The sequence below is a fragment of the Piliocolobus tephrosceles genome, chromosome 10, assembly GCF_002776525.5.
Source record: "Piliocolobus tephrosceles isolate RC106 chromosome 10, ASM277652v3, whole genome shotgun sequence".
NCBI lineage: Eukaryota > Metazoa > Chordata > Mammalia > Primates > Cercopithecidae > Piliocolobus > Piliocolobus tephrosceles.
This window is the reverse complement of record NC_045443.1, coordinates 91,703,285-91,728,851: the sequence shown is the minus strand read 5'-3', so window position 1 is coordinate 91,728,851 and position 25,567 is coordinate 91,703,285. Positions and strand designations below refer to the sequence as shown.

Sequence of the window (25,567 nt, the reverse complement as noted above, 5' to 3'; positions counted from 1 at the left end):
CCAAGTACCTGGGATTACAGGCGTGCACCACCATGCCCGGCTAATTTTTTGTAATTTTAGAGATAGGGTTTTACCATGTTGGCCAGGCTTATCTCAAACTCCTGACCTCAAGTGATCTGCCCACCTTGGCCTCTCAAAGTGCTGGGATTATAGGCGTGGGCCACCATGCCTGGCCCAGAACCTGCTCTTGATGGCTCAGCTGGTAACACCCAGATCAATAAACTGGCTCATCTGATCTTGTGGGCCCACCCCAGGAACTGACTCAGCACAAGACGACAGCTTTGACACCCTATGATTTCATCTCTGACCTGACTAGTCAGCACTCCTGGCTCACTGGCTTCCCCCAACCCACCAAGTTGTCCTTAAAAACTCTGATCCCTGAACGCTTAGGGAGACTGATTTGAGTAATAATAAAACTCCCATCTTCCACACAGCCGAATTACTTTATCTCAATTCCTGTCTTGATAAATCAGCTCTGTCTAGGCAATGGGCAAGAAGAACCCATTGGGCAGTTACATTACAGGGACATGCTGGAAATAGTACCTGGTGTGGTGTAAGTACTTCATAAGCACTGGCTATAATCAGCTGTCACTGCCCTCCTTCCCCCTCGCCATTGCCCCTCTCAAGTTTTGGCTAGTCTAACACGTGTGCTCTCCCTTCCTTGCTGGATGTGCCTGCACCCTAGCTCAGTCTGGCTAAATTCTCCTCATTGTTTAGGTCTCAGCTCAGTCCTAACCTCCTCCAGGAAGCCTCTTGGATTCTCCAAGCCACATAGCACTGTTACATACAAGGTGTTGCCTCTTTACTTGTCTCTCCCTCCTTTTCTGCACCCCTTCCCCAGGGCTGCAGGCTCTGTGAGGGCAGGGACCTGGTCTTTGCTCCTCTCCCATGCAGCCCCAGCTCTTTTCACAGCGTGATATTCAACAAAGATTCAGATAATACTGCTAAACAAGTGAACCCCAGTATCCCAGTGTGTTCAGGAACCTTCCCTGCCTCCTTTCTCATTATGTGCAGGTTTCTCTGGCACTCAGATCTCTGAGAAGTCACGTGCACCCCTCACCTCGGCACTCACCCAGTATGTGGGTTAAGAGGCCAAAGGAAGTATCGCTCAATATTGCAAACAAACAGGAAATTTAGAACTTCTTCAGGAAGAAAGAACCTACACAAAAGGTTACAAGGCCTACTGTGAATGTTGTGGAGGGAGGCGAGGCTTGGGACTTCCAGGGCTTTGTTTAGCATCAGCATACTTGGCACCCAGTGGAGGCTAAAGGATAACTCTTCTCTGGCTTTCCTAGGCACGTGCTGAACCTCTGGGTAGAGAGAGTTCAGGAGATAGGAAAATCATAGCCTTCTGAGAAGGGAACACCAAGTACACTGTGAGAGCCCTTCATGGGCTTGTCTGCACAAGCAATGAAAGAAAACTTCAACCCCAGACACAACTGATCTGCAAGTTATTCCAGGAAATGGGTGGGAGTCCTGGATGTTTTAAAAGAATGTTCATGGGACTAGGATTGGGGATGAGGAAGGAGACACGGGGGTCAAGTCTTGCTGTTACCTCATAGTGGCCAATGGTGTTTAGCTTGGTGATTCCATCTTCAAGAATCACAGAGGAACTGTCGATGTCCAGAAGTTCTTTCTGTCGTGTGCCCACTTGAAGCTCTGAAAAAGAGCATTTTGTTCCTTTTTAGAGTTTTAAAATGCTACCACTTTCACAAATTTACGGATAACTAAAACTTGAATAAAGTGGTAAATCTTTGTTTGAAGGTGTAGAGATGTATCAGCCAGACTAGTAGCCTGAGTTCTGTTGTTTGTTTGTTTGTTTGTTTAGGGCTGTGATGTTTCAAACCACTTTTTCCCTGATAAGCCTGGAAGTAAAACCACTGAAGACAAAATAATGCATTCTATGAGGGACTAAGCTCTTCAACAAAAATTCCAGAAGCAAATCTGTATATGCTCACACTTGCGTGCCCACGTTCACAAAGAGAGGCACGATACGAACCATCTCTGCAGGCTCCTGTTTGGGGTCGGGGGGGGCATCAGTGTGCGGCCGCCCCAGCACCACAGGGTGCAGACTCTCTGGCCAAGGCTGCCAACCTGTGCCTAGGTCAGAATGTGGTGCACAAATGTGATTTTTCTTTTTTTGGAACCTGCATGGTGTTTATTATTTTAGTGTCAACTCAGTGCCAACATTTAAAGATTAAAAGATTGCACATAGGCTGGATGTAGCAGCTCAGGCCTGTAATCCCAATACTTTGGGAGGCTGAGGCAGGGGGACTGAGGCTAGGAGTTCAAGACCAGCCTAGGCAACATAGTGAGACCCTGTCTCTATAAATTTTTTTAAAAAGTTTTTAAGTTGCACATAAAAAACTGGATATCTGATTTCTCTAAAAAAAAAAAAATCGAACAGTCTAACAACACAATCTGCAGTCCACATGGCAATCACTGAAGCAAATGGCACTGTCTCCTTGGATGGCGAGTCCTTTCCCATTAAGTCAAGCTCCACTGCTTTCTGTAGTCCCAGGTGGCTGACACCCCTTATGTATTTTCTGCCCCTTTGGGCATCTGTGTTTTTGAGCCTCTGCTGTAAGAGCTCCAAGCATAGCTGCTTCTGGTGTTGGATTTCTTTTTTTTTTTTTTTTTTTTTTGGAGACAGGGTCTCCCTCCATTGCCTAGGCTGGAGTACAGTGGCGCAACCTGGGCTCACTGCAACCTCTGCCTCCCGGGTTCGAGCAATTCTTCTGCCTCAGCCTCCCGAGTAGCTGGGACTACAGGTGTGCACCACCATGCCTGGCTAATTTTTGTATTTGTAGTAGAGACGGGGTTTCACCATGTTGGCCAGGCTGGTCTTGAACTCCTGATTTCAGGTGATCTGCCTGCCTTGGCCTCTCAAAGTGCTGGGATTACAGGCATGAGCCACTGAGTCTAGCTTAGTGTTGGATTTCAATACAGTTGATGGCTTTGCCTCAGAAATCAGCCCTGGAGGTAGTCTGGGAAATCATCAGGCATGCAGAAGCCTGACACGGCGGACAGGCTGTGTCCCCAGGCTCCCTGTTTGCTCTGCTCCTTGCCTTCCTACTTTAGGAGGCAAGGGACACCCAAACTCAGGAAAAGAGTAAGGATGCTACTACCTGCTCATCAGCGGCAGGACCAAGACTGTTGGGCGGGGTATGCCCATGTCTTTTGTAGTGAGAGCCACACATTTGCAAGATGTATGCTCAGGGCAAGGAAGTTGGGGATCTGGGGTCGGGGTCATGGTTTCCTGGCTGGGGCTCCCCCCTTTGATCCTATATCTAACCAGATGAGCTAAAGTGGTCCTCAAGCGGCTCAACAGTCACCCAAGGAAGGAAGCAGAAGAGGGGTGCCTTAGCAGCCCTACTTTCTTTAAAGCCAGATCACCAAGTTGCCCCACATTTGCATGGTCTCAAACTTCCAAGACCCTGCCTCAAAGCTTTCTCAATGGCCTTTTAGCAGGGGGCTGGACTGGGAGGGCCGAGCGGGAGGATTTTAATTGTCTGCTTAGTCAAGGCCTATAACTGTACATCAAGGGGAGGTGAACCTCGTTACACTGTCACCACCATGATTTTAATTCTTCGTTTCTGTCCCATTATTTGCTATAAAATCCCACGACAGTCTCCTGGGAGGACTGCACGGAGCTCAACTTTAAAATGTTGATGAACATTTGAGTGAAGTGGGTCCCTGTTAGCTTGCTCACGCATATGCTCTCCTTTGCAGTATACCAATAGAGCCCGAAAATGAATTCATAGCAGATGCTGCTGCACACTGGGGGAGGACGGAGCATATACTTAATACAGGATGCGATTAGCAGAGGAAGATGACCTTTCTAGCAGGCTGGAGTTAACACCCAGAGTCTGAGCCACCCACTAATGACACGCTCAGTATCACAACAAACAAATCAAATGCCAATGTGAAATGCAACACACGCAGAGGGCACCGTGTTGACACCTTTCTGTACTTCGTGATGCAAGGTGATTCCGTGCGGGCTCAGGGTCTGCAATCTCATGAATCTGATTTACAGACGTAATATTTAAAAACAACAACAACAACAAACCCCGCCATCTTTTAAGAACTGTGCTTCCTTCGAAGAATCAGGATGCCCATGAGAGAGCAAAGCAGTCTCTTGGCCCCTAGACATGCCCTCTAGGAACAATCTGGCTGTGTAAGTGTCACTGAACGGAAGCTGGTGGGGGTAGGGAGGGAGGGCAGGCAGGGAGGGAGGGAGACTCATCAGGACCTGGGACCACAGAGCTCCCGCACTGCCTTACCAAGACCAATTTCATTAAGCTGAAGTCCATAAGGAGAACCATTTTTGCTTAAGAATGCTTGGAAAATCTTTTCTTTGGCTTGGCCTATGGTGTCACAGTCGAGAACATTGACTGAAATACTCCGACAGACATCTGCACTCTCGTTTTCTGGGATTTTTTCAAAGACGACGTTTAACGCCTGCAAGAATACAAACAGATTTCCAAGTCTATTAGATAACTGCAATCTGAAAGACATTTCATAAAAGACACAAACCTTGGCAAGTCCCACTAATACCTCTGACGGCACATTAGCAAACACTGTATTGCATTATACTACTTTCATCTTTTCTCCATAATCCATTCTTTTCAGGGATAATGGAAAGGAAAACAGAAAGTTAAAACTCTCATTATAGAGCAAGCATTGAATAAATATATCTGAGAGTAAAATATATATATACACACACACACACATAAATAGTCTAAAAATGGTAATTTGGTGATTTCTAATTTCATCCTCAAAAGAAAAAGAAAAAAAGAATCCACAGTAGATGAGACAGATTGGTGATTATCTTTTTTATTAACAGGACCACAGAGTCCCAGAAGTGAAGTTCTAGGTGACAGGAAAGGTTATGAGGCCCCCATATTGACCACATCAAAGAGGTCGCTTTTTTTTTTTTTTTGAGATGGAGTCTTGCTCTGTCACCCAGACTGAGAGTGCAATAGTGCCATCTCGGCTCACTGCAACCTCCGCCTCCTGGATTCAAGCAATTCTCCGGCCTCAGCCTCCCAAGTAGCTGGGATTACAGGCACATGCCACCATGCCTGGCTAATTTTTGTATTTTTTCAGTAGAGATGGGGTTTCACCATGTTGGCCAGGCTGGTCTCAAACTCCTGACCTTGTGATCTGGCCACCTCAGCCTCCCAAAGTGCTAGGATTACAGGTGTGAGCCACTGTGCCCAGCCCACAGAGGTCACTTTTTAAATATGCAGCATTAATTACAGGAATACTCATCTACTCCTCCACTCTCAACATCCTCAGTCAGATGGTTTCCCCAGGCCTCATTAAAGCACTGAGATCCCCACCCCATACTATGATTCTTGCATTAATTACTTTACATTTCAGCACTATTACTTAACATTTTGTCAGTTAACATTCTCCCACTGCAGCAAAACTTCAGAATCAGACTAATGGGGGAAGTAAGGCCTTTGTGCACATGTGAAAACACAGAACTAGGGAATATTTCAAAATGAACTGAAAAGCAATTCCAAGTTTACTTTGTCTAAGAACAAATAGATCTAAAACAACCAAGTTTTACCTGATACGTACCCTCACAGGAATTGATTCAGGGGAGAGCTGAGAATATTTTGTAAATAGCATAACATAGCAGTTTAGATTCTAATGCACCTTGGTAATCACAAAGTCAGAAAGGCTTCAGTATGGTGTAAAATGCACAATTATTTAATGTTTTGAACCTGGCTTAATAAGGGAATGTAAAATGATCAAGTAATGGGAATTTTTGTTTGTTTGTTTTGTTTTGTTTTAAGGAGCAGACAGTTTAACAGGCAAGAAGGAAGGGAGAAGACAGAAGAAAGATGCTCCCTCATACAGAGACAGAGGGAGGGGGGCTCCAAGTCCTGTGGACACCAGCCAGGTATATATGCAGAGGCTGGAGGAGGCAATGTCTGATTTGCATAGGGCTCAGAGGAGAGATGAAAACACAAATAATATGGAAGATGGGAACCCTCAGGCCTACCTCAACTTAAAAATGGGTGTAATAACAGTACCAGCCTTCTAGCATTGTTATGGAGATTAAGTGTGATCATGCATTCAAGGGCTTAGCACAGGGCCAGGCTGCTGGGAAAGGCTTGATGATAATATCGGTAATAAAACCTGTTACAATTATTATTATTGGTATTAGTATGCACTCATTTGCACACAGATTCAGCCCACATTGAACAGCTAGGACGCCCACTCCACGCTCAGTATCTCCAAGAAGGAGGCTGCCAGCAATGAACCCAGTGGAACCCAGTGGACTCCTGGCTTTCATCCCAGCCCACCGCAAGCCAGCTGGGTGACCTCTGAGCCCATCCCTAACCAGCTGGGTAACCTCTCTGTATCTTGCTTTCTCATCTGCAAAGAGGGCATAACAGCAGTAACTGCATAGCTCTTAGAACAGAGTCTGGCATGTAAGCCCGTGACTTACGGACCACTGATGTGGATGTGGGGCTTCTGAAATTTCAGGAGGTTCTCAGGGGTGTATCTTCCCTTTAATGCTGCTATGGTCTGAATATTGATGTCCCCCTAAATCCAGGTATTGAAATCCTAACTCCCAAGGTGATGGTACTTGGAGGTGGGGCCTTTGGAGGGGATTAGATCATGAAGGCAGAGTCCTCATAAATGGGATTAGTGCCCTTATAAAAGAGGCCCCAGAGAGCTGCCCTGCCCTTTCCGCCATGTGAGGACCCAGCAGGAAGGCACCATCATGAGAAAGGGGCTCTCACAGGACACCAGCTCTTGATCTTGGACTTCTCAGCCTCCAGAACTGTGAGAAATAAGTTTCTATTATTTATAAGCCACCCAGTTTATGGTGTTTATAAAGAGCTGAGACAAACACCACTAAATCTTGCCCTTATAATCCTGTTGATAATTATGCAAGAGTAAATTTTGTTCTGGTCTCAACCAAATGATTAAAACTCCAAATCGGTGGAATGTGAACTCTGAGGTTAGCTGGTGATCTCTGTCTGGCCTGTACGAGTTTCCCTCCTACAACAGAGTCACTCCCTTGCCTGCTCTCAGAGAACCTTTGTGTTCTGGGCCAGCCACCCACTAGGAAGGGATTCAAAGGCCTGTCTGCTCACAAACAAGAAACAAAAAATACCAGACAGGAGAGAAGGCAGGGAGCTGGTGGGCAGAGTATCTGGAAGGAACCAACATGTGAAGCCTCACACCCAAGCCCTCTCCTCGCCTCCCGTTTCTAGAGATGTTTCCTGGGGCCTCTGGGACCAGATGCTCTGCCAAACACATTTCAAGGCCTATTTCTCTGAACCCTCCCAACATTCTGGTGCAGGAGGTTGTATTATTATTGCCATCCCTGTTGTAGAGTGAGGGAACTGAGGCACGGAGGGGCTGAGTAACTTGCTCCAGGAACAGCTCACCAGTGGCAGAGCCAGGAATTGAAGCCAGATTTGCCTAACTGCAGAACTGGTGCCACAAACCCCTCAGCTATGCCGTCCCCGCTTTACCACCCATTCTCCCTCCCTCCTCCTGGTTCCACCTACAGCCCAGGAGCCCTCCTGACCCTCCAGAAACCCTGGCTTAGCCCAGGCTGTAAGCAATGTCCTAAGCTAAATTCCCCACACCAGTGGGAGGGGTGGGTGTGAAGGGGTCAATGCCGGTCCCACCACCTACGGTCTTGTTGGGGTCTTGCCTTATTTCTCTACAAGGTGATCTTCTCATGGTGGGGGTAACTGCAGTTAAGCTACTTCACAGGTGTTTCTAAAGAGAAAGATGAATGGGAGGCACCTTTTAATCAGAGCTTCAGCAATCCCAGCTTGTTTAATAGTTTTATAAATACTTGTGAAACAGCATTCTACTACTACCTAAAGGGCACTATTGTCTTCAACAAAAACACCTTTTTAGGGGCAATAAATGTTCTTTTTAAAAACATCACCAAAAGGAAAAAAAAAAACCCTTACTGGATATAAAATAATGTAAATCTGCCACTGCCTCCACAGCTAGATGGGTGGAAGAGATAAAATGGCATTTTACAGAGTCCACAGGGAATTCTGAGAGTAAATTCAGACACAAATTGATTTGTGTTCATTTTTTATGCTGCTAACACTTAGTGCTCAAACAGCAGTTTCCTAAGGCGCAAGTACAGTCAAGGCCCTTGGCGTCGGCCTCTTAACACCTCCACCCCCAGGCTGGGAAAGCGCACGTGGGCCTCTGCTCTGTGATGGGGAGCAGATGCCTGTGCCATGTCAGACAGCGTGACATCACAGCGTCTGCCCTCAGCCACTGTACCCCATCAGGGGAGATACCTCGATGGAAGGGCCATCTCTCCAGCTCCCACACTCCCACCAAAGCCCATTTAACCAGCATGTTCTCCTGCCCTATTTGGTATTAGGGCTGGGATGTCAGAGAGACGTTATGACATGGTCCTTGTTCTCAGCTAATTCGCAATAAATTTCAGAGACAAAAGCATCATCTGTGGGACAACAGTCACCCATCAGTAACTATCACCCTCAGCGAGTGTCCACAGACGACTCTGAGTAGGGAGGACAGCAGGGTCAGGGCCCTGAGTTCCAGGCCCAGCACCAGGCCACCTGGACCCTCCCATTCTCTGCTGCTCACCAGCTGAGGGAATGTAGGGAAGTCGTCTAACTTCGCTGAGGCTTAAAATCCTCATTGTTCCTATCTCAAAGGAGTGACAGGATCACTAAATAATGACATATAATAATAGCAAATTAAGGAGTGCTTTATAGGTGCCAGACACTGTTTTAAATGACGTGTATATATTTGTATATATAAATCTCAGGAACAACCCTGTGAGGTAGATTCTTTTACTCATCCCCTTGTGGCAGATGAGAAACTGAGGCACAGAGAAGTTAAATGGCACAAGGTCATCCAGCAAGAAAATGGTAGAACTGGGTACTCTAGCTTCGTGTTCTTAAATACTTAGTGATCCTGCCTTTTGAAGTACAAGAATGTTTTGTAAAGTAAGCATGGTCCAAATCCATGGGATGGCATAATACCCATGAAAATACCCATGAAAGGCTAAAGAGCTGTGAAATGTACACTGGTCCCTTCCCCAGAAATCTGCCCTCTGTTTAGAGGAACCGCCCTGCCTCTTCCTATTTCCTTGGCAGGAAAGCATCAGTAAGCTGCGGCGGCAGGTCCGGTTTGTTGTCCAACCAACAGCCATCCCTCCTCTGCTAACAAAGGCCAGGTCTGCACAGCGGTGGGTCCAGCCTGGGTTGGGAGGCATGATCGGCAGCAACTCCCTTCTCTTTCACCAGGGCTGGTCATGTAACCCAGCTCTGGCCAACACATAAAAGCAAGGGTTTTCTCTCTTTTTTAATAGACAGGGTCTCACTCTGTTGCCCAGGCTGAAGTGCAGTGGTGTGATCATGGCTTACCACAGCCTCAACCTCCCAGGCTCAAGCAATCCTCCCACCTCAGCCTTCCACGTAGCAGAGACTGCTTGACTAATTTTTAAGTTTTTTTTTTTTTTTTTTTTTTTTTAGAGACAGGGTCTTGCTATGTTGCCCAGGCTAGTCTTGAACTCTTGAGCTCAAGTGATCCTCCCACCTTGGCCTCCCAAAGTGCTGGGATTACAGGTGTGAGCCACCACACCCTGTCAGAAGTCTTCTACCCAAACAAAAGGGCGAGTAGTGCTTGAAGCGGTGGCAGCCATCTTGTGACTAGGATGGCAGGGCCAGGAGGCACTGGGAGATAGTGACCCAGAGCTGTGACACCATGGAGTGTATGGACCAGCTTGGAGCTCCTTCCCTCTAGACTTTCTGCTCTAAGAGGCAAGTCATGCTCTCAATTTTCTCTTACTTATAGCTGCATGGGCCAAACTGACGGAGCTCATTTTGTGGATGCTGAGGTAGACAGATGCGTCTACTGATGCCTATTTACTTTGCACCTATTGTGTGCAGGGCACTGTAGGTGATACAAATCAGAACCTGTACTCATCCTGCCTGGGAAGTACTAGCAGACTAGTAGAAGAACTGTGGGGCATATACAACAAATTCTAATGCCAGGTAGAATGTGGGAGGTACAGATGGAACATTTTAGGGATTGAGAGAGATACCTCTTTCAGGTCGGCAGGGGGTTTTCAAACAGAGAAATCAAGGAAGGCTGCATGGAGGAGGCAGCGTTCGAATTGAGTCTGCAAAGAGCTGGAGTACATGAGGGAGGCCTCTGGACCATGGAGACACTTGGCTTCCAGTCTCTAATTAGACTGGTGAGCAGGAAGCTTCACTCACTCACTCAGGCTATCAGGTCAGGAAGTTTACAGAAAAAAAATCCCACCTTCTTTGGGTGGAAGTAGGGGCGGAGGACTTGTAGCCCAGGCCTGCCTTCTGAAACCTCCTGCTGCCTTGAAAGGGAGTCCCTGTACTTTTCATAGGAAAAAAAAAATACGGTAAAGAAAAGAATACGGTTCTAGGTTTGTAATAATAAGGACCCGCACTTATTGAGTGCTTACCATGTACTGGGAATGCAATTATAGGTTCATTTAATCCTCACAACTGCTCTATGAAGTGGGTGCCATTATTAGCCTCATTTAATAGATGAGGAAACTGAGATGCAGAGAGATTTAGAAACATGTCCAAAATCATGGAACTGGTGGGAGTCTTATACTAGGGCGTGTCCTGACTCTGAGCTGCAAAGTGAAGAGGCCAGCCAAGGGCAGTACCCCTCTGCTTGAGGGCCTCAGTCAGTGCTCTCCCAAGAGTCAGGCTGGACACAGGCGATCTGGTAGAGGAGGCTTTACCTCCTCACCCTCCTCACAGAACCCACTGAATCTGGAGCACCCTGTGCCTCAGGTGCCACCCAAGGGCATTTTTACAGAGCTCCTGTTCGCCCACAATAAAGGCGACATTTCCCAGCTTCTGTTGCTGCCAGGTGTGGCCAGTGTGCTCCAGATTCAGTGGGCTCAAATGATCCTCCCACCTTGGCCTCCCAAAAGTGCTGGGATTACAGGTGTGAGCCACCACCCCCAGTCAGAAGTTTTCTGTCCAAACAAAAGGGAGAGTAGTGCTTGGAGCGGTGGCAGCCATCTTGTGACTAGGATGGCAGGGCCAGGAGGCACTGGGAGATGGTGACCCAGAGCTGGCCTCTTGGCTTTGCAGCTCAGAGTCAGAACATGTCCTAGTTAGACTAAGTCTGAGTTATTGACTAAGTCCTGGTCAATGACATTAAGTGGATATGTTATGTGGTACATCCTTAAAAGATGGCTGGTGACCATCTGCCCTCCGTTTTACAGCCCTGCTTACATCTGCTGCCTGGGATGGGAAATGAGGCTGGGGGTGAGCAGACACTTAGAATATGAGGACAAGAGAGGAGCAGCTGCTCTACCAGCCCTGCACTACCCACCCAGAATGCCATCAGGGAGAGAAATCAGCTTCTCTGTTGCTGAAGCCACAGACATCCTGGGTCTGTGTTCCGTACAGCTGAACTGCATCCTGATTGATTTGGGAATGATGCCTATTACCAAGGAGGGTTATGGGAAAGAAAAGGCTATTGGAAAATGTATGGTCCAGAAGGCCCAGGGAGAGGGCGAGGCTGGAAGGGCCTGGCCCCTTTGTAGCATGTCAGCCACCAGCCTCTCACAGGTTATCACACTCGCCTCCTGTTCACATCTGCCCATAGGATACTGTCTGCCACAGGTTGTAAATACCCCGTTACAGGAGTCATATGTAACATTTTTAACAAGAATATAAGCACACAGGCACCCAAGAAATGCTTTTCATGATGATGGACTCAGCTGATCAACTCCCCGGCATCCCACATCATCAATAAATAACCAACCAAAAAGAATACTGAGGGGACAGTCCTTTCCGCTTAGCGAAGCTTACAGGAGACAAGAGAAAGCACACCTCAGACAAGGAAAACCGGATGAAAAAAGAATGAGCACCTACTTCATGCCAGCAAGATGGCTAGACGCAGTACATGTATTATTTTCTGACCTCACCACAAATGTGCAAGGGCAGGTTTTGGTCATTGCCTGTTTACAGAAGAGGAAACAGGTTTCGAGAGGTTGAGAGACTTGCCCAAAGTAAAGTGGCTGAGCCCAGATTCAAACCCAAGACTATGAGACTCCAAACCCCACCTCTTCCACACACGGCCTGGGAGCATGTGACTGCATTCCCCTTTCACTACCGCTTTTACCCACCATCCCACCACGTGCTTTGGTGGTTTTGGTATTGAGGAGGTAGAGAGGATTAGGCTGCAGGGGGCTGTGGCAGGATGAATTGAGGGCAGGGAACAGATCTTTTCCCACATGGGAAGATGATCTGGCTACTCACTGTCTCCTCAACCATATTCTTGCCTAATAAAAGCAGGAATGTTGCTGCCTCCTTTCTGTAATACCTAATAATGCCTAGAAAGTAATTGTAAAAGAATTTATTACAAACCGGCAACTTTATCATAAAAGGCCTTGGAGCAATAATTGCTTTCATTAAATAAAACCTATAAAATATATTTCTAATTTTATTTCAGAGCCAAATGAAAGTCAAGAGAAAAGCCTAGTTCTCATACCAACCTGAATTAGAGAGAGAAGAAAAAAGAAAGAAAATCCAGTTTCAGAAGTTCTGTAGAAGCAGCAGGAGGCCAGAGTTAGAAGTACAAGTCTCAGGGAAACTTCTGATCTAAGCTTCTTTCCAAGCCAGAGTCAGCAGCCCTGGGACATTCTTCTGCCTGACATTCCCCTTTGAGCTGCGCTTGCCTGTCCAGCCTCCCCTCTTCACTCTGCTCCCCTTTTCCTTTCCCCACAAAGATTCCATAGCTCACAGCTTCCTGGATCAAGGGATCTGCTACCCTAACAGCAGAGTAGCGGGTGGAGGACAGAGTAACGAGAGCCTTTTTCCATTTCAAAAAAAAAAGTTAATGGAGATAATTTTCTCAAATTTAGGTTTCTCTCACCAATTTTTCTATACTTGCTAGCATTTGCTAACGTTTTGTCCGTCCTAAAATCAAGTATGAAGAGCTGTCTGATTTAGCCCAAGATGACTGATTTCAGTATTCACAGTATTTGCGGGTGCAGGGTTGGGGGTGGGGTGGGTGTTGTGTGTTGGCAAAGAGCCGCATGAGTTTCGGACTTGTAAATAGTGGCAAGGCCTTTCCATTGCTGTGTCCCCAGAAGGAGAGGAAAGAGGCCAAGCCTGTCTTGGGGTTTGTGGGAGGGAGGATTCTAGTTCTTATTCTCTACTATGTCAAGCTCTAGATTAAAGGCCAGCAAACTTTCTGCAAAGGGCCAGAAGGTATTTAAGGCTTAAAACCCATATGGTCTCTGTGGCAACTACTCCACTCTGCACTGTAGCAGGAAAGTAGCTATAGACAATAAGGAAATGAACAGGTGTTCCAATAAAACTTTATAAAAATAGGCAGAGGGGCCACATTTGGCCCACAGGCTGTTGTTTGCTGGTCCCTGCTCTAGATAACAGTACCCTCAAATGGAATGCTAACTTTGACAATGGCAACAAACAAATCTCGATAATGCTTTCTATCTCCACCATGACTTGTGATAAAATTTACCATTCTCTGAGGGGTACAAATAGAAATAATGATCCTAGCAATAACATAATAGTGCACATTTGAGCTATAAAGAAGAAAAATAAATACTTTTATATTTAGATAACTAAATTATTTTCTAATTCCAAGATTACAGGCGTGAGAAGAAAGTGTATGGAGAGGAAAGTCATTTAAAGCACCCATTACACGTTAATTTTTCATTTTCCATGGCTTGCCATCAATGAGGGAATGACTTACCTAAAATGACTATAAAAAATGGTTTCACTCTTTGATCAGGAAGCTCAGAACACTAACTATGAAGTTAGTAATGGTTTCAGTATTATTGCAAGTCATAATGGAAATGATTTGCAGTATGGTAGAGAGAAAAAGAAAAAGCTCAAGAATTGTTAATTAACTTCACTGTTTCTCCACAAATGGTAGGAGTATTAAAAACAAGATTGCTGAAGTGCAAACATCAGGATTTAATGAACAATGGGATGTAATTGAAGTAACAGAGAATGACTTAATCGGGACAGTGGGTTGTTTAATTACGGGGCTAATGGATCTTCTGCAAGGACAAACTAAATGGAACAGAAGAAGCCAGCACTGGCAGGCAGAGCACTGTTAAAGGAAGTGTACCAGTAAGAAACTCCTGGTAGAGACACCTAGGGCTGTTACATATGAGATATTTCATTAAACGTAATTGTCCCAAAATGGTAACTGCTAGAGAAAGACACAGACGGGGGTAGGCTGGCACAAATCAAACTGGAGGCATTAATATTTCTGCAGGCATGTACTTGTGTTTTTTCAAGAATTTCTAATAATCTTGAAAACTTTCTTATGGATATTTTTTTCAGAACGCTGTTTTCCAGGGTGCCAAGATGCTACCTCTCAGATACAGCAGATTGGCAAGCTCGTTTTCCGAGTTTAAGAGTTCAAAAAACCATTTCACACTTAACTTTGATTACAAGTCAACTTTCTCTTGCTAATTCAGCATGCTTGCTACGAGTTACTGGTTTTCCTCAACTCCTCCTGAAAGTGAAGCAAACGTCCCTTCTCCCATGTGAAATCCTCAAACTTTCACTAACTCCTCCAAAGTTCCACTCTTGACAAAACGCCAGCTGAGTGAGTCTGAGATTCTCCATCAACAAAATCAAACATGTTCAAAATTTTGCAAAGGTGAAAAAATACCAGCAGAGCAATAGGTCTTATTCTCGGCCGGATGCAGTAGCCCACACCTGTAATCCCAGCACTTTGGGAGGACAAGGCAGGTAGATCACTTGAGGCCAGGAGTTCCAGACCAGGCTAGCCACATGGCGAAAACCAGTTTCTACTAAAAACACAAGCATTACCCCGGCACGGTGGCAGGTGCCTATAATCCCAGGTACTTGGGAGGCTGAGGCAGGAGAATTGCTTGAACCCAGGAGGCGGAAGTTGCAGTGAGCCGAGACTGCACCACTGCACTCCAGCCTGCGCTACAGAGTGATACTCCGTTTAAAAAAAAACAAAAAAATTGGTCTTATTCTTTTCCGGCTGTCCAACCTGAATTCCTAGATATTAAGGAAAGACTAAAGTCCTGTGTGTGCACAGCCCTACCCCTGGTGCTGACATTAGGGAGGATGTAGATATCACGGCATTCTGTCTCACTGTTGCCTCATTAAACACCAGTCTGGAATGCCATGATAGAGAAGGATGGTTTCTTATGGTCCTGAAGGAAGCATGGCTCTAGGGGACTTGGCTTGGATTTTTGGCAAGACAGAGGAATTTTCTTCTCAATATGCAAGAACAGAGAATTACTTCCCAGGGCCCACTTGTTAGTATCATGATTTCGTGTATAAGAAATTGGCAAGATGCCTTTATATTCTAGAAAACCCCCCATACCTCAGGGACAACACATCCTCATCTGAGAGGTGTGAAAGCTAACTTTTAGGTTGCTATATGAGGTGCTGCGCTTCTGAGCATTTAGCTGAACACGAGTTTGGGAGCCTTTTTTCCAAACGTGTCCCTGCCTTGGCACCAGGTTCTGTCATTTCAAGTGGTTCATGAGGACGCTCTTGATTTCTGACTTTCCTTTCCTTGAAAGAATCTGCCCCCAACCTCCCGCCTCCCTAGCACACATGGACACACAGAATCAGTTTGTTCACCACACCTTGGTTTTCAATGACATAAACCACCTCAGGCAAATTTGGGAAATCAAGTCCTAAAACAGCTGGGTGTACATGCTTGGGAGGGGCAGGTGGGGGAAGTGAAAAAGAGGGGGAGGAGGGAAGGGAGGAAGAAAGAAAATTAGAAATATGGTGGTTCAGGCTGGGGGAAATGCCTGAAAGGAAATGAAAAACTTAAATTTTTATATTGACCTTCTGCTAACAGTTTGTCACACAAGCACAGACGGATCATGTGCCTTCTCTGTAGCTTCTGGTACAACCGCCCACCATGAAAGGGGGGCTGGGCCAGGCCCCATAAGAGGTACTAACCATTTTTAACGGCAAGGCCCCTAAAAACAAGTGGCCCATTCCTTTTTCAAGGCTCAACTCTGTGTACCGGCAAATCTGAATTTGAAAAGGAAGATTTATGTGGATTTCTGAAATCGTGATTTTCCATTACCCTTTTCCCCAGGGGCTATAAAGAAAAATTTCAAGAGTCGACATGAATTTCTTCAGCATCAAGTAACATTTTGATGATGAGTTGAGTGTTAACAAATCAGAAACACATGGTCTTAATTGACTGTGAAATAAATAATGTTTCAAAATGAAAGGGAGAAAACACGTTCAGATGTAAAGCATTAAAAAGGCTTCAAAACCTCAAAAGTTGCCTCAGGCATCTGACTTCTTCCTGATTCCAACCCCGTCTTCTCCTTTCCTGTCCTTCCTGTTTGGGTCCAATAGTATCTTGAGACTGAAATACTGGAGGATTCCCCTGACTGTATTCATTTGCAAATATTTCTCTTTGGGGATCTTTGGGGCTTCTAAAATGTCGTAAAGTAAAAGCACAAACATCTTCTAGGTTGGGAATAACAAGCCCAGGATCAGTGAAAAGTGAGTCAACAGGCCCTGTGCAAAGTTTATCTCTTGTTCTCCAAGATACCCAGTGGTGTCCAGGCTGAACACACATCAGAGTTATCTGGAAGGTTTGCAAAATACATCCATGCCCGGGCTCCCTCCCCAGAGATTCTGATTCAGTCAGTCCTGAGGGAAAGCCCAGGCACTGGTATATTTGGACCTGCAGTTTAAACAAGGGTTCAATGAGATCTGGATCAAATGGAATAAAGTTTTAGGTAGCACTCATGTGCCAGGCAATGTTCTAAGTGCTTTTTATAATACTGACTCTTAATCCTCAAAACACCTCATGAGATGGGTAGGAACCATACCATCATTTCCATTTCACATGTGAGGAGAATGAGGCACAGAGAGGTTTAGAAACTTGCCCAACATTACACAGCTAACCAGTGGCAGAGGCAGGATTCCAACCTGTCCGGCCCCAGAGTCCACACTGTTAGCCACTCTACCCATAGTTGTCAAGCAGCATCTGCAGCATCAGGAAGCTGGTTAGAGAAGTGAATTCTCGGGCCATAGCCTAGATTTACTGCATCAGAAACTCCAGCATGCTGCCTAGCGACTGGTGTTTAGCGAGTTTTTTGGGAGATTCTGCTAGATGCTCAAGTTTGAGAAGCACTGCAGCCCACTCTCCGGCCTCTCAGATGCGGATGGGTATATTAACACAATTCAGAACGCTGAGAAGTGTTGACTTTCAGCTCAGCTTCCCGCTCTCAGATGGCAGTCGTGCATGGCGCCATCTTCAATGGAGGGGTGAGCCGCATCTGGCAGTGGCAGAAAACTTGAAACAGCTGACCTATGGACTATTCTCCCACCAGAGGACATAACCATAACACAGTCCGCGGCAAAGTGGTGCCTTCTCCAATTAGGGAATGAATTCTTCCCGGATGACACTGCAGTCCCCACTATCCAGAGCGAAGCCACAGGAGACTCAGCTCTTTTAATGAGCAATTCCCAAACCCCACTGTAATCTTTTCCTCCTCCACTAACGAGATCGTGAAGAAGCCCAGAATCTTCATAAAGCTAAAGATCAAACCAAAACACAGCAGTCTCCTCTCCAAGTCTCTACTAACAGAAAAGCATAGAAAATTCCTAATTCTGAAGTTCCTTTCCCTGCTTGGCTCCCTCTCTGAAATTCCCGAATGTGCCCCAAATTGGGCTTTTTTTCTTTAGGAAGGGCATGGGGTGGGTGCGGAGGGGATGAATTAAAAAAGTTCTCAAACGGGTGAAACCCTCCAGCAGCTAGGCAATCATCTTCCTGTAGTGATTTACAGCGTTCCTCTAAAAATATCTATGAGATCACAGTACATTAAGTGCATGACACCAAACATTTGTAACTAATCCATGAAAATAAAGTAAGGGCGTCACGTTGTATGGGGAACGCAGTGGAATTTGTCTTGTGTTATCGTTCTAAAATAAGACGGCCTCAATTTGGTTGAAATATATCTTCACACATTGTCTTCCCAGAGCACAGCCATTTGAGAAATTCTGATTGCAATTATAAGTGCTGAATAGGGAGTACTTTGCATTTCCTTTGACGACACTGAAAGCTATAAGCAATCCTGATATTAAAATCTTTGGAAATTGATGAGTACCCCAGGCATCATTACAATACTTTCTCCCCCAATCTCAGTAATTAAAATCTATTATGTGAACGCATGTTAATATTTTTATCAACTGTTTTTAATTAACTAAACACACAGGGCCTCCCGCAGTAGAAATGATACCGTTTCATTGTCAGTGAGCCACCCCCACCCTCTAATTTCCCGCCAGATTTATTTGGGAGTCTGGCTGGGAGCTTTATGGAAAACATACCACAGTACTGAATTCTGGAACCTGCCACAACAGCCAGTCTTCATTAAGTGTGTACAGGGCTTTGCAAGTGATTACATCCACGGGACCCTTGTTAATTTTCTGGTTCAGAGTCGTCACCAGCAAATAGAAGGGCTCTCCAACAGTCTCCTTGGAAAAGACACAAAAGTGACAGTTAGCTTTCTGTGGAATCCACTGTACTTTCCAAAGAATTAAAGTTTCTGTTTATGGCAGTAAGGCAGGAGACAGGAGGCAGGGTTTTCTAACACAAAACTCCCAAGAAAATACATGTTGCTCTGCTTGGGATTGGATGCAAAACTCAGAAAACCGCCTCCTCTCGCCATCGCGAATGCACGTGTGCAAACGCGCACGCGTGCACATTCACAGCAATGTGCAGTACCCACAGTATCCCTTGTTATTTTATGTTTAAACTTACATATGGCAGACCAATGCTCATCAGTGGGTTAACGCCTAGGAACAGTTAGTAGATGTGGAGAGCGTACCTTTGTTTACATTCGTATTTAATCGCCTTTTAGCAAGCCAGAAATAAACGACATTTTTTAAAAAAATGCACAGTTATCCTTAGTAACAAGGATAAATGTAACAACTTTTATACATTTGCCAAAGACAATGTTTTTTGGTGTTAACAGCACTTCTTGAAGGAAGTGGCCTGCCGTTCAACAGTTTGCAGCCTCATCTCCTCCCCATGGGTCCAGCCCAGCCCGGGCAGTTCCCAGACATACCCTGCACAGTCCCACCTGGACACGTTTCCCGGTGCTGGGTCAGAGGGACTCCATCTTTTTCCCTGAACCAGAGCCAATTCCATTTCCTTTAAGGTTTTTCCCCAAACACTCAGCCCATCCTGATTGGCTCTTTCTTCAAATTTAAGCCACACGCATTTTTCCTGTCTGGGGGTGGGACTGCCTCCCCTGCTGCGATGGCAATGGCTCACATTTGCAACCACAGATATCTGTATTCCAAAGGGCTCTGAGCACCTCAAATGGGAGGCTGTGTGTTCTCTTTCCACGGCATCCTCCCAAGGCACGTAGCCCTGGGTCAGCTGTAGGGTATTTGCTAAATAACAAACCTTCCGTAATCAATGGACATTAGGCCTCTGTGGTGGAGGAAGAACCGTGGCTAGGAAGTCAAAGTGCCTTAGTGATGATGAAAGGCCAGCCACGTGGCTGGGACTTGAAGCGCCAGTTAACAGCTTGACAAGCGATACATCCGGCTGGGAAAGGAGGATTACCACTGGGTCTCACCTGCTTTCCCTTGCGCAGGCAAGTTACCTAAGACATCTTAAGTCTCTCAGGATCCCACCCCAACCCTGTCCCTTCCTTTATACTTGCTGCAGGAATATCCGCCCTCCCCAGTCCTTGGGCTTCCTCTTGCCACCTCCTGCCACCCTGCAGCTCCCTTTCGGCTTCTGTCCCCGCTGTGATACATCCTTAAGTTTCCTCTTCAGTGCAGGGCAGAAGTGGAAGTTCAGAAATTTCCAAGGTAGGGAGGGCAGCAGGACTAGTGCATGACATTTAACTCTCATGAGAAACTTCCTTTATTTAGTGGTTTACAACCTCAACCCTCTCTTCTCTTTCCCTCCACCGCCCACCCCCCACCCCAAGTAATGCCCTGACCACAAAACTAGAACCTCTTTTCCTCCAGCACAGATCAGAAGGGAGGCTGAGAACCCTTGGACAGGGGCTGCGTACTCCCGCAGGGGTTGGAGTCAGGGGGCCAGATGGGCTCTCGGGGGCTGTGTGAAGGGGTAGCTCTCGACTCAGGAGGCCTGTGGTCAGGAATTCTCCAGAACTTTCTGGAGGGTAGCTAGACGGAGCTAAGTAACATCTGGCCCTGCACTCTGCCCATGCTCCTGGGTCTAACCCTGGCTAATCACCAGAATCCCTTGGGGGCTCTTGTTAAGAATTCAGACGCCTGGGCCCCACTCAACCTACACAGCTGCCATCTCTCTGAGGAATGAGGCCTGGGTATCTGTAGTTTTCATACCTTCCCGGGGCCGGGGGCGGGGCGGGAGACGGGGATGGAGGAGGATTCTGATGTGTGGCCGATGTGGGGAATCACAGGGCCATGAGGTTTGTCACCACTGAACACAACTTTTAGGCAAGTCACAGCCGCTGCGTACATGATTCCCCTCCCCCAGGGGCCAGGCTTCGACATTTTAACAGACCAGAGCAGATTCCGTCGTTTCAGTGCACAGAGGGGTGGCTAAGAGCTCTAGGACCCTGGAGCTCTAGGACCCTGGCACTGTCCCACAGTAGCAGTGAGATCTGGGAAGAGTCACAGCTCTTCTGTGTGTTCCAGCTCCCCCACATGCAAAATGGTCATGAAGACATTCAGCTCAAAGGGCCGTTAAGGAGATGAAATGAGAAAAGGTAGGTAAAGCTCTTAGCATGCTGTCTGGCACATTCAATACATGGCATTATTATTTTACCCACAGAGCCCTGGTGTCTTGGAAGGGGAAGTTACCTGGCGGTCACGGAGCTACTGTCACCCACTAAACGTCTGTGGGGTAGGACGGGAGGACTAGGGCCGTCGGTGTCCCAGACCCTCTTGAGCACCTGGTGGAGGGACATCAGACCCCTGCACCAGCTGGAATTATTCCACTGAAAGTGAAAGTATCACCGACTGGCTGGATGCCACTTCCTCCTGGCGAGCCGAGCCGCCCCCTCACCACCCAGAGTGCTCGAGAGACGCTCTTGAATCAGCACTGTGAAATCTTGACCCAGAATGCTTTGCTCAAGGAGGCCGTTTGGGCTTGCAGCCCAGATTTTCTGAACATCTCACCCCTCTAATGCCCAAGAGCAGCCCTTCAAAACTCAAGAGTTAAGAATCACAAGATCCAGTAGAAAGAGCTGGAAAGGGATTTAAAGGTGACGCCCACACACGCCCGTCATCTGGTGGATTGAAAACAGATGCCCAGATGGAACGAACCACGCCTAGGGACACACAGCTGACTGGGGCTGAGATGATTCCAGAGCCCAGACCTACTGCTTCTAACCAAGACCCCTAGTCTGGTGCTCTCTCTACTACCTCAGGGGCTTGCAAAAATCATGGATTGCTGGGCTCTACTTCCGGAGCTTCTGATCCAGTGAGACCGTGGTGGGGCAGGAGTGGGCCTTTGAAGACCAAGACCAGGGAACTGGGTGAGAGTCCTGGTGACTCCATCTAGCAGCTGTTGTGGCTAAAAGCAAAGACAGTGGGAAACAAAAAATATTCGTCCCAGAAATAACTGGCTCAACATCTCCCCCAAAGCCTCTGATGATTTATACCAAGTAAACAGAAAAGAAGGCAGATTTCATTAATCTTAATAAATGGGTATTGCCTTAGGGAGAGGAAGGGGTTGGTGAGAAATAAAAAAAATGTTGTGCATCTACTTGTAAGATTGCATTAAACATTAAACTAAACACAGTCTATTTAAAGCACTGCTGTTGGATCTAAACTTAAGTAGCACTGTTAAAACCTGTGGCATAGCAGTGTATCTTATTCAAAGTTTAATTAGATTTCCGAACTAGCTACAAATACACAATTATGCAGTTTTGCTGGAATCTGGATGGCTGGTAAAATTAAAGGATAAGAATCTTCTGTACCAGGGGCCTCGGAGGGCTGGGTGAAGATCGAGTTCAACAGGACACCTTTATTTTCACATTAATATTTTATAATAGTAATGGCCAACATTTATGGAGGCTTCCTTAGTGCTAAGCAATTGCATGTTTTCTCATCTGCACTTCAAAACAGTCTAAAATCTTCTTCCAATCCTCTAGGTTATAAAACCAAGTAAGTGGTGAAGTCTAGATTCAGCTCAAGTAGCGGACTCTAGGGCCGACCCTCTTCACCACTGGAATCTATAGAAAGTTTGCATTTGAAAAGATTTTAAAGTTCAATTAGATTACAACCACATGCACACAGTCACTACAACAAAGCAAACTCCAGGGGGGGCAGCTCTTTGGAGAGCTGCTTTAATGCGGAATGACTGGTAGGAATTGACTGCAATTAGCTTACAGTGCATTGGTAGGTAATGGGTATTTCTACAATGCTTCAGAGGGCCTGTAACAGTTTGTTCTCTTTGGTGTTTGAAATATTCCCTTTTCGCAGTACAATTTCTTAAACGGGCTGACTGGGCTCTGGGTGTGAATTGATGTGAGGTGAACTCACTTGAAAAGTCTCACCTGAGGAAATTCTAAATGAATTACATTTGCATAGACCAGTTGCAGCAAAAACAATGTTTACTTTTCCCCTCACTGTTCTGGGTCAGGACCAAGACAAAACATGGTTAAATGCTGACACCATCGAGCATTCAGGATTTATCCTGGCAAAGGCATCAGAGTCTGCTAAAAATACCTGCCTATTGTCTTACCTCTGACACTGCTGAGGGATGTGACACTTACCCGGAGAAAACCAGAAAGGCAGACAGACATCCAGTTTGTGAGGAGTTTTTCGACCACGGACTCCGTGCGTCTCAGCATGAGTTTAGGCTGCATGTTACTACACTGTTCCATCAAGTCCCTGGTCAGCACCTCCAGGATGCTGGTCAGGTAGACCAGCTTGGTTTGCAGGGCAATGGTTAGGAAAGAGGCGAACAGACACCTGTTGAAAAAAAGACAGCTGGGTGAACCATCAGCTGCAGGCCTAGCTGGACACTGATGGGAGTTTCCATGGAAGCTCACTGGCAGGGCAGGGAGCTGGCTTGTTGGGTTGGGAGCTTTTTTTTTAATGTTTAGATTCTAACCACTTCTATCTCTAGAACATTTTCTGTGTTTTCAGCATTTAAACTAGAGTGGTAACAAGAAGTGAGTCTTCCAAAGTTTCAGGATGTTTTAAAAATAAAAAATAACACTTCTGCTTTTTTGATTAAGAATTTACAGGCCGGGCATGGTGGTTCACGCCTATAATCCCAGCACTTTGGGAGTCTAAAGCAGGCAGATCACCTGAGGTCAGGAGTTCGAGACCAACCTGGTCAATGTGGTGAAACCCTGTCTCTACTAAAAATACAAAAATTAGCCAGGCGTGGTGGCACACTCCTGTGGTCCCAGCTACTGGGGAGGCTGAGGCAGGAGAATTGCTTGACCCCGGGAGGTGAAGGTTGCAGCGAGCCTAGATCGTGCCACTGCACTCCAGCCTGGGCAACAGACCGAGACCCCATCTTAAGAAAAAAAAGAATTTATGTGGGTTTTTTGGGGTGTTGGAGTTTTTCAGGGTTACTTGGGGGTGGGAGGGTTGTGTGTGTGTCTTCAAAGTAGACCTTGTGTTGGGAGCTGGGGGCAGGAGGCTGAAGCAGCAGGATCACTTGAGGCCAGGGTCTGAATCCAGCCTAAGCAACATAGCGAAACCCTGTCTCAAATTTTTTTTAAAAAGGGCTAGGCACAGTGGCTTATGCTTGTAATCCTTGCAGAAGGGGATATCGTGTGAGGTCAGGAGTTTGAGACCAGCCTGGGCAATACAGCACTTTTTTTGGATCATGTAGTAGAGATGGGGTCTCTACCACTACAACAACAACATTAGTGGGGTGTGGTGGCATGCACCTGTAGTTCCAGCTACTTGGGAAGGCTGAGGCAGGAGGGTAGCTTGAGCCCAAGAGGATGAGGCTGCAGTGAACTATGATCACACACTTTAGCCTAGGCCACAGAGTGAGATTCCAACTAAAAAAATAAAAATTGTGTTGGAGTGGTGTGATCTAAATGGAGATAAGGCTGCATAAACTTCCAATCAAACAGCCTTTGGAAAAGTGCGTGTTCTCAAGAGACCACGTTCAGATAGTGGTTTGGAAATAAAATATGGGCCTCAGGTTTGATTTCTCTCTCTCTTTTTTGTAGAGACAAGGTTTTGCTGTGTTGGTTGGGCTGATCTTGAACTCCTGGCCTCAAGTGATTGCCTGCCTTGGCCTCCCAAAATGCTGGGATTACAGCCATAAGCCACCATGCCCAGCCTGATTTTCTCTTCTTAAAGGCTTTTAAAACATCAGAGAATGGACTAATACCTGTCCTTCACAGAAAAGTTCTTCTGCTTTTCAAGGGTGTGGATGACAGTAACAAGAAAGCTTTTATTACAGATTAGGGCATCCAAAGCTGTGAGACTTTCATTCTTGTCATTGGCGTCTCTGTTCTGAAAAAAAGAAAAGAAATATATAGTATAATACAAAATCATATGTAAGTTTAAGGTTAGAAAGTAGATCCACAATGGGTTTTCCAAGACAATGAACTATTTAATATTGAATTCATGATCCAAAAAAACCACAATAAAAATTCAAAGTAATAATCATGGAGATGATAATGATGATAACACTATGAACATCAGGCAGTCACTGGGCTAAAAATGAAAACGCAGAGACTTACATGCATATCTTCAGTGAAGATGTGGGTGAAGCCACCTGACTGAGAGGAAGGAGACACTTTTATTATTCATAACATCCAAAGGAAATGAAGAGTGTATTTTTGTTATAATACCCAAGTCCGTTTTAATAAAGTAGAGACACTATTTGCTAATCTGAAGCGCCCCTGGGTTTATGGTGGCTGCATATTCTCTAGTACATAATAAATAATTATTCAGCTTTCAAGAAACGCCACTGAATTCCGAAAGCCTCTAAGAAGAATAATTATCATGGCATCAGTCCTAGGTTTGGTAGATGAAGGTATCATCTCACATTTTAGAAGAAGTGATTTAAGGGTTAAAGAAGGGGTCATTGATGAAGATTATGCAAATATCAGACCGCTCTTCAAGCAATTTACCTTCTAAAGATAAAGACTAAATTACGTTGCTAAGTTTTACAAGTCTTACCTAAGTAGCATCTACTGTTTCAGTACACAATGATACTGAAAACGGGGTAGTTAAAAGTCTAGAATCTGGACCAAACTACTTGGGTTCCAGTCCTGGTTTTAATCACATACTGGTCACATGACGTGGGATGTGTTACCTAACCTCTCTGTGTCTGACTTGCCTCATCTCTGAAATGGGGACAATAATGGTTCCCACCAGAGGTTTAGTGTGAAACTAAAATGTGTGCAGAGTAAGTGCCTTGTGTCAGTTATCATTACTGGTTTTATTCCTAATTTATAGCAAACTAGACCACAATGCTATTACCCCACTGGTTTCTAAATGCTAGGTAGCTCTGGAATATAAACTTCAAAATTTGAGGGTTTGTAGTGTATCATAAATCTTATTAAAAATTAAAGGTTAAACTGTAAAAG

General features: G+C 45.8%; 2 protein-coding genes across 4 annotated transcripts in view; one reads left to right on the top strand and one right to left on the bottom strand.

Annotated features, from left to right (window-relative positions):
* The window catches only part of CEP83 (centrosomal protein 83), a 196,575-nt gene extending 174,844 nt beyond the window's left edge, over nt 1–21,731 (top strand). Inside the window, exon 18 of one of the 2 annotated variants that reach the window (XR_002734697.2) lies at nt 20,824–21,731. The gene's annotated coding sequence lies outside the window, so the exon portion shown is untranslated. The remainder of the gene's footprint in view (nt 1–20,823) is intronic. The other variant, XM_023226730.2, reaches the window with a different exon arrangement.
* Nucleotides 1–25,567, bottom strand: part of PLXNC1 (plexin C1) — a 160,706-nt gene that overhangs the window by 23,057 nt on the left and 112,082 nt on the right. For both annotated transcript variants that reach the window (XR_002734521.2, XM_023226012.2), the window contains exons 18-23: nt 24,716–24,754; nt 24,361–24,485; nt 22,772–22,970; nt 18,372–18,518; nt 4,284–4,461; nt 1,556–1,659 (exon numbers count right to left, since the gene is read on the bottom strand). Coding sequence is in view for 1 of the 2 variants with exons in the window: in XM_023226012.2 (XP_023081780.1) it covers nt 1,556–1,659; nt 4,284–4,461; nt 18,372–18,518; nt 22,772–22,970; nt 24,361–24,485; nt 24,716–24,754 (792 nt within the window). In the remaining variant the exon portion in view is untranslated. The remainder of the gene's footprint in view (nt 1–1,555; nt 1,660–4,283; nt 4,462–18,371; nt 18,519–22,771; nt 22,971–24,360; nt 24,486–24,715; nt 24,755–25,567) is intronic.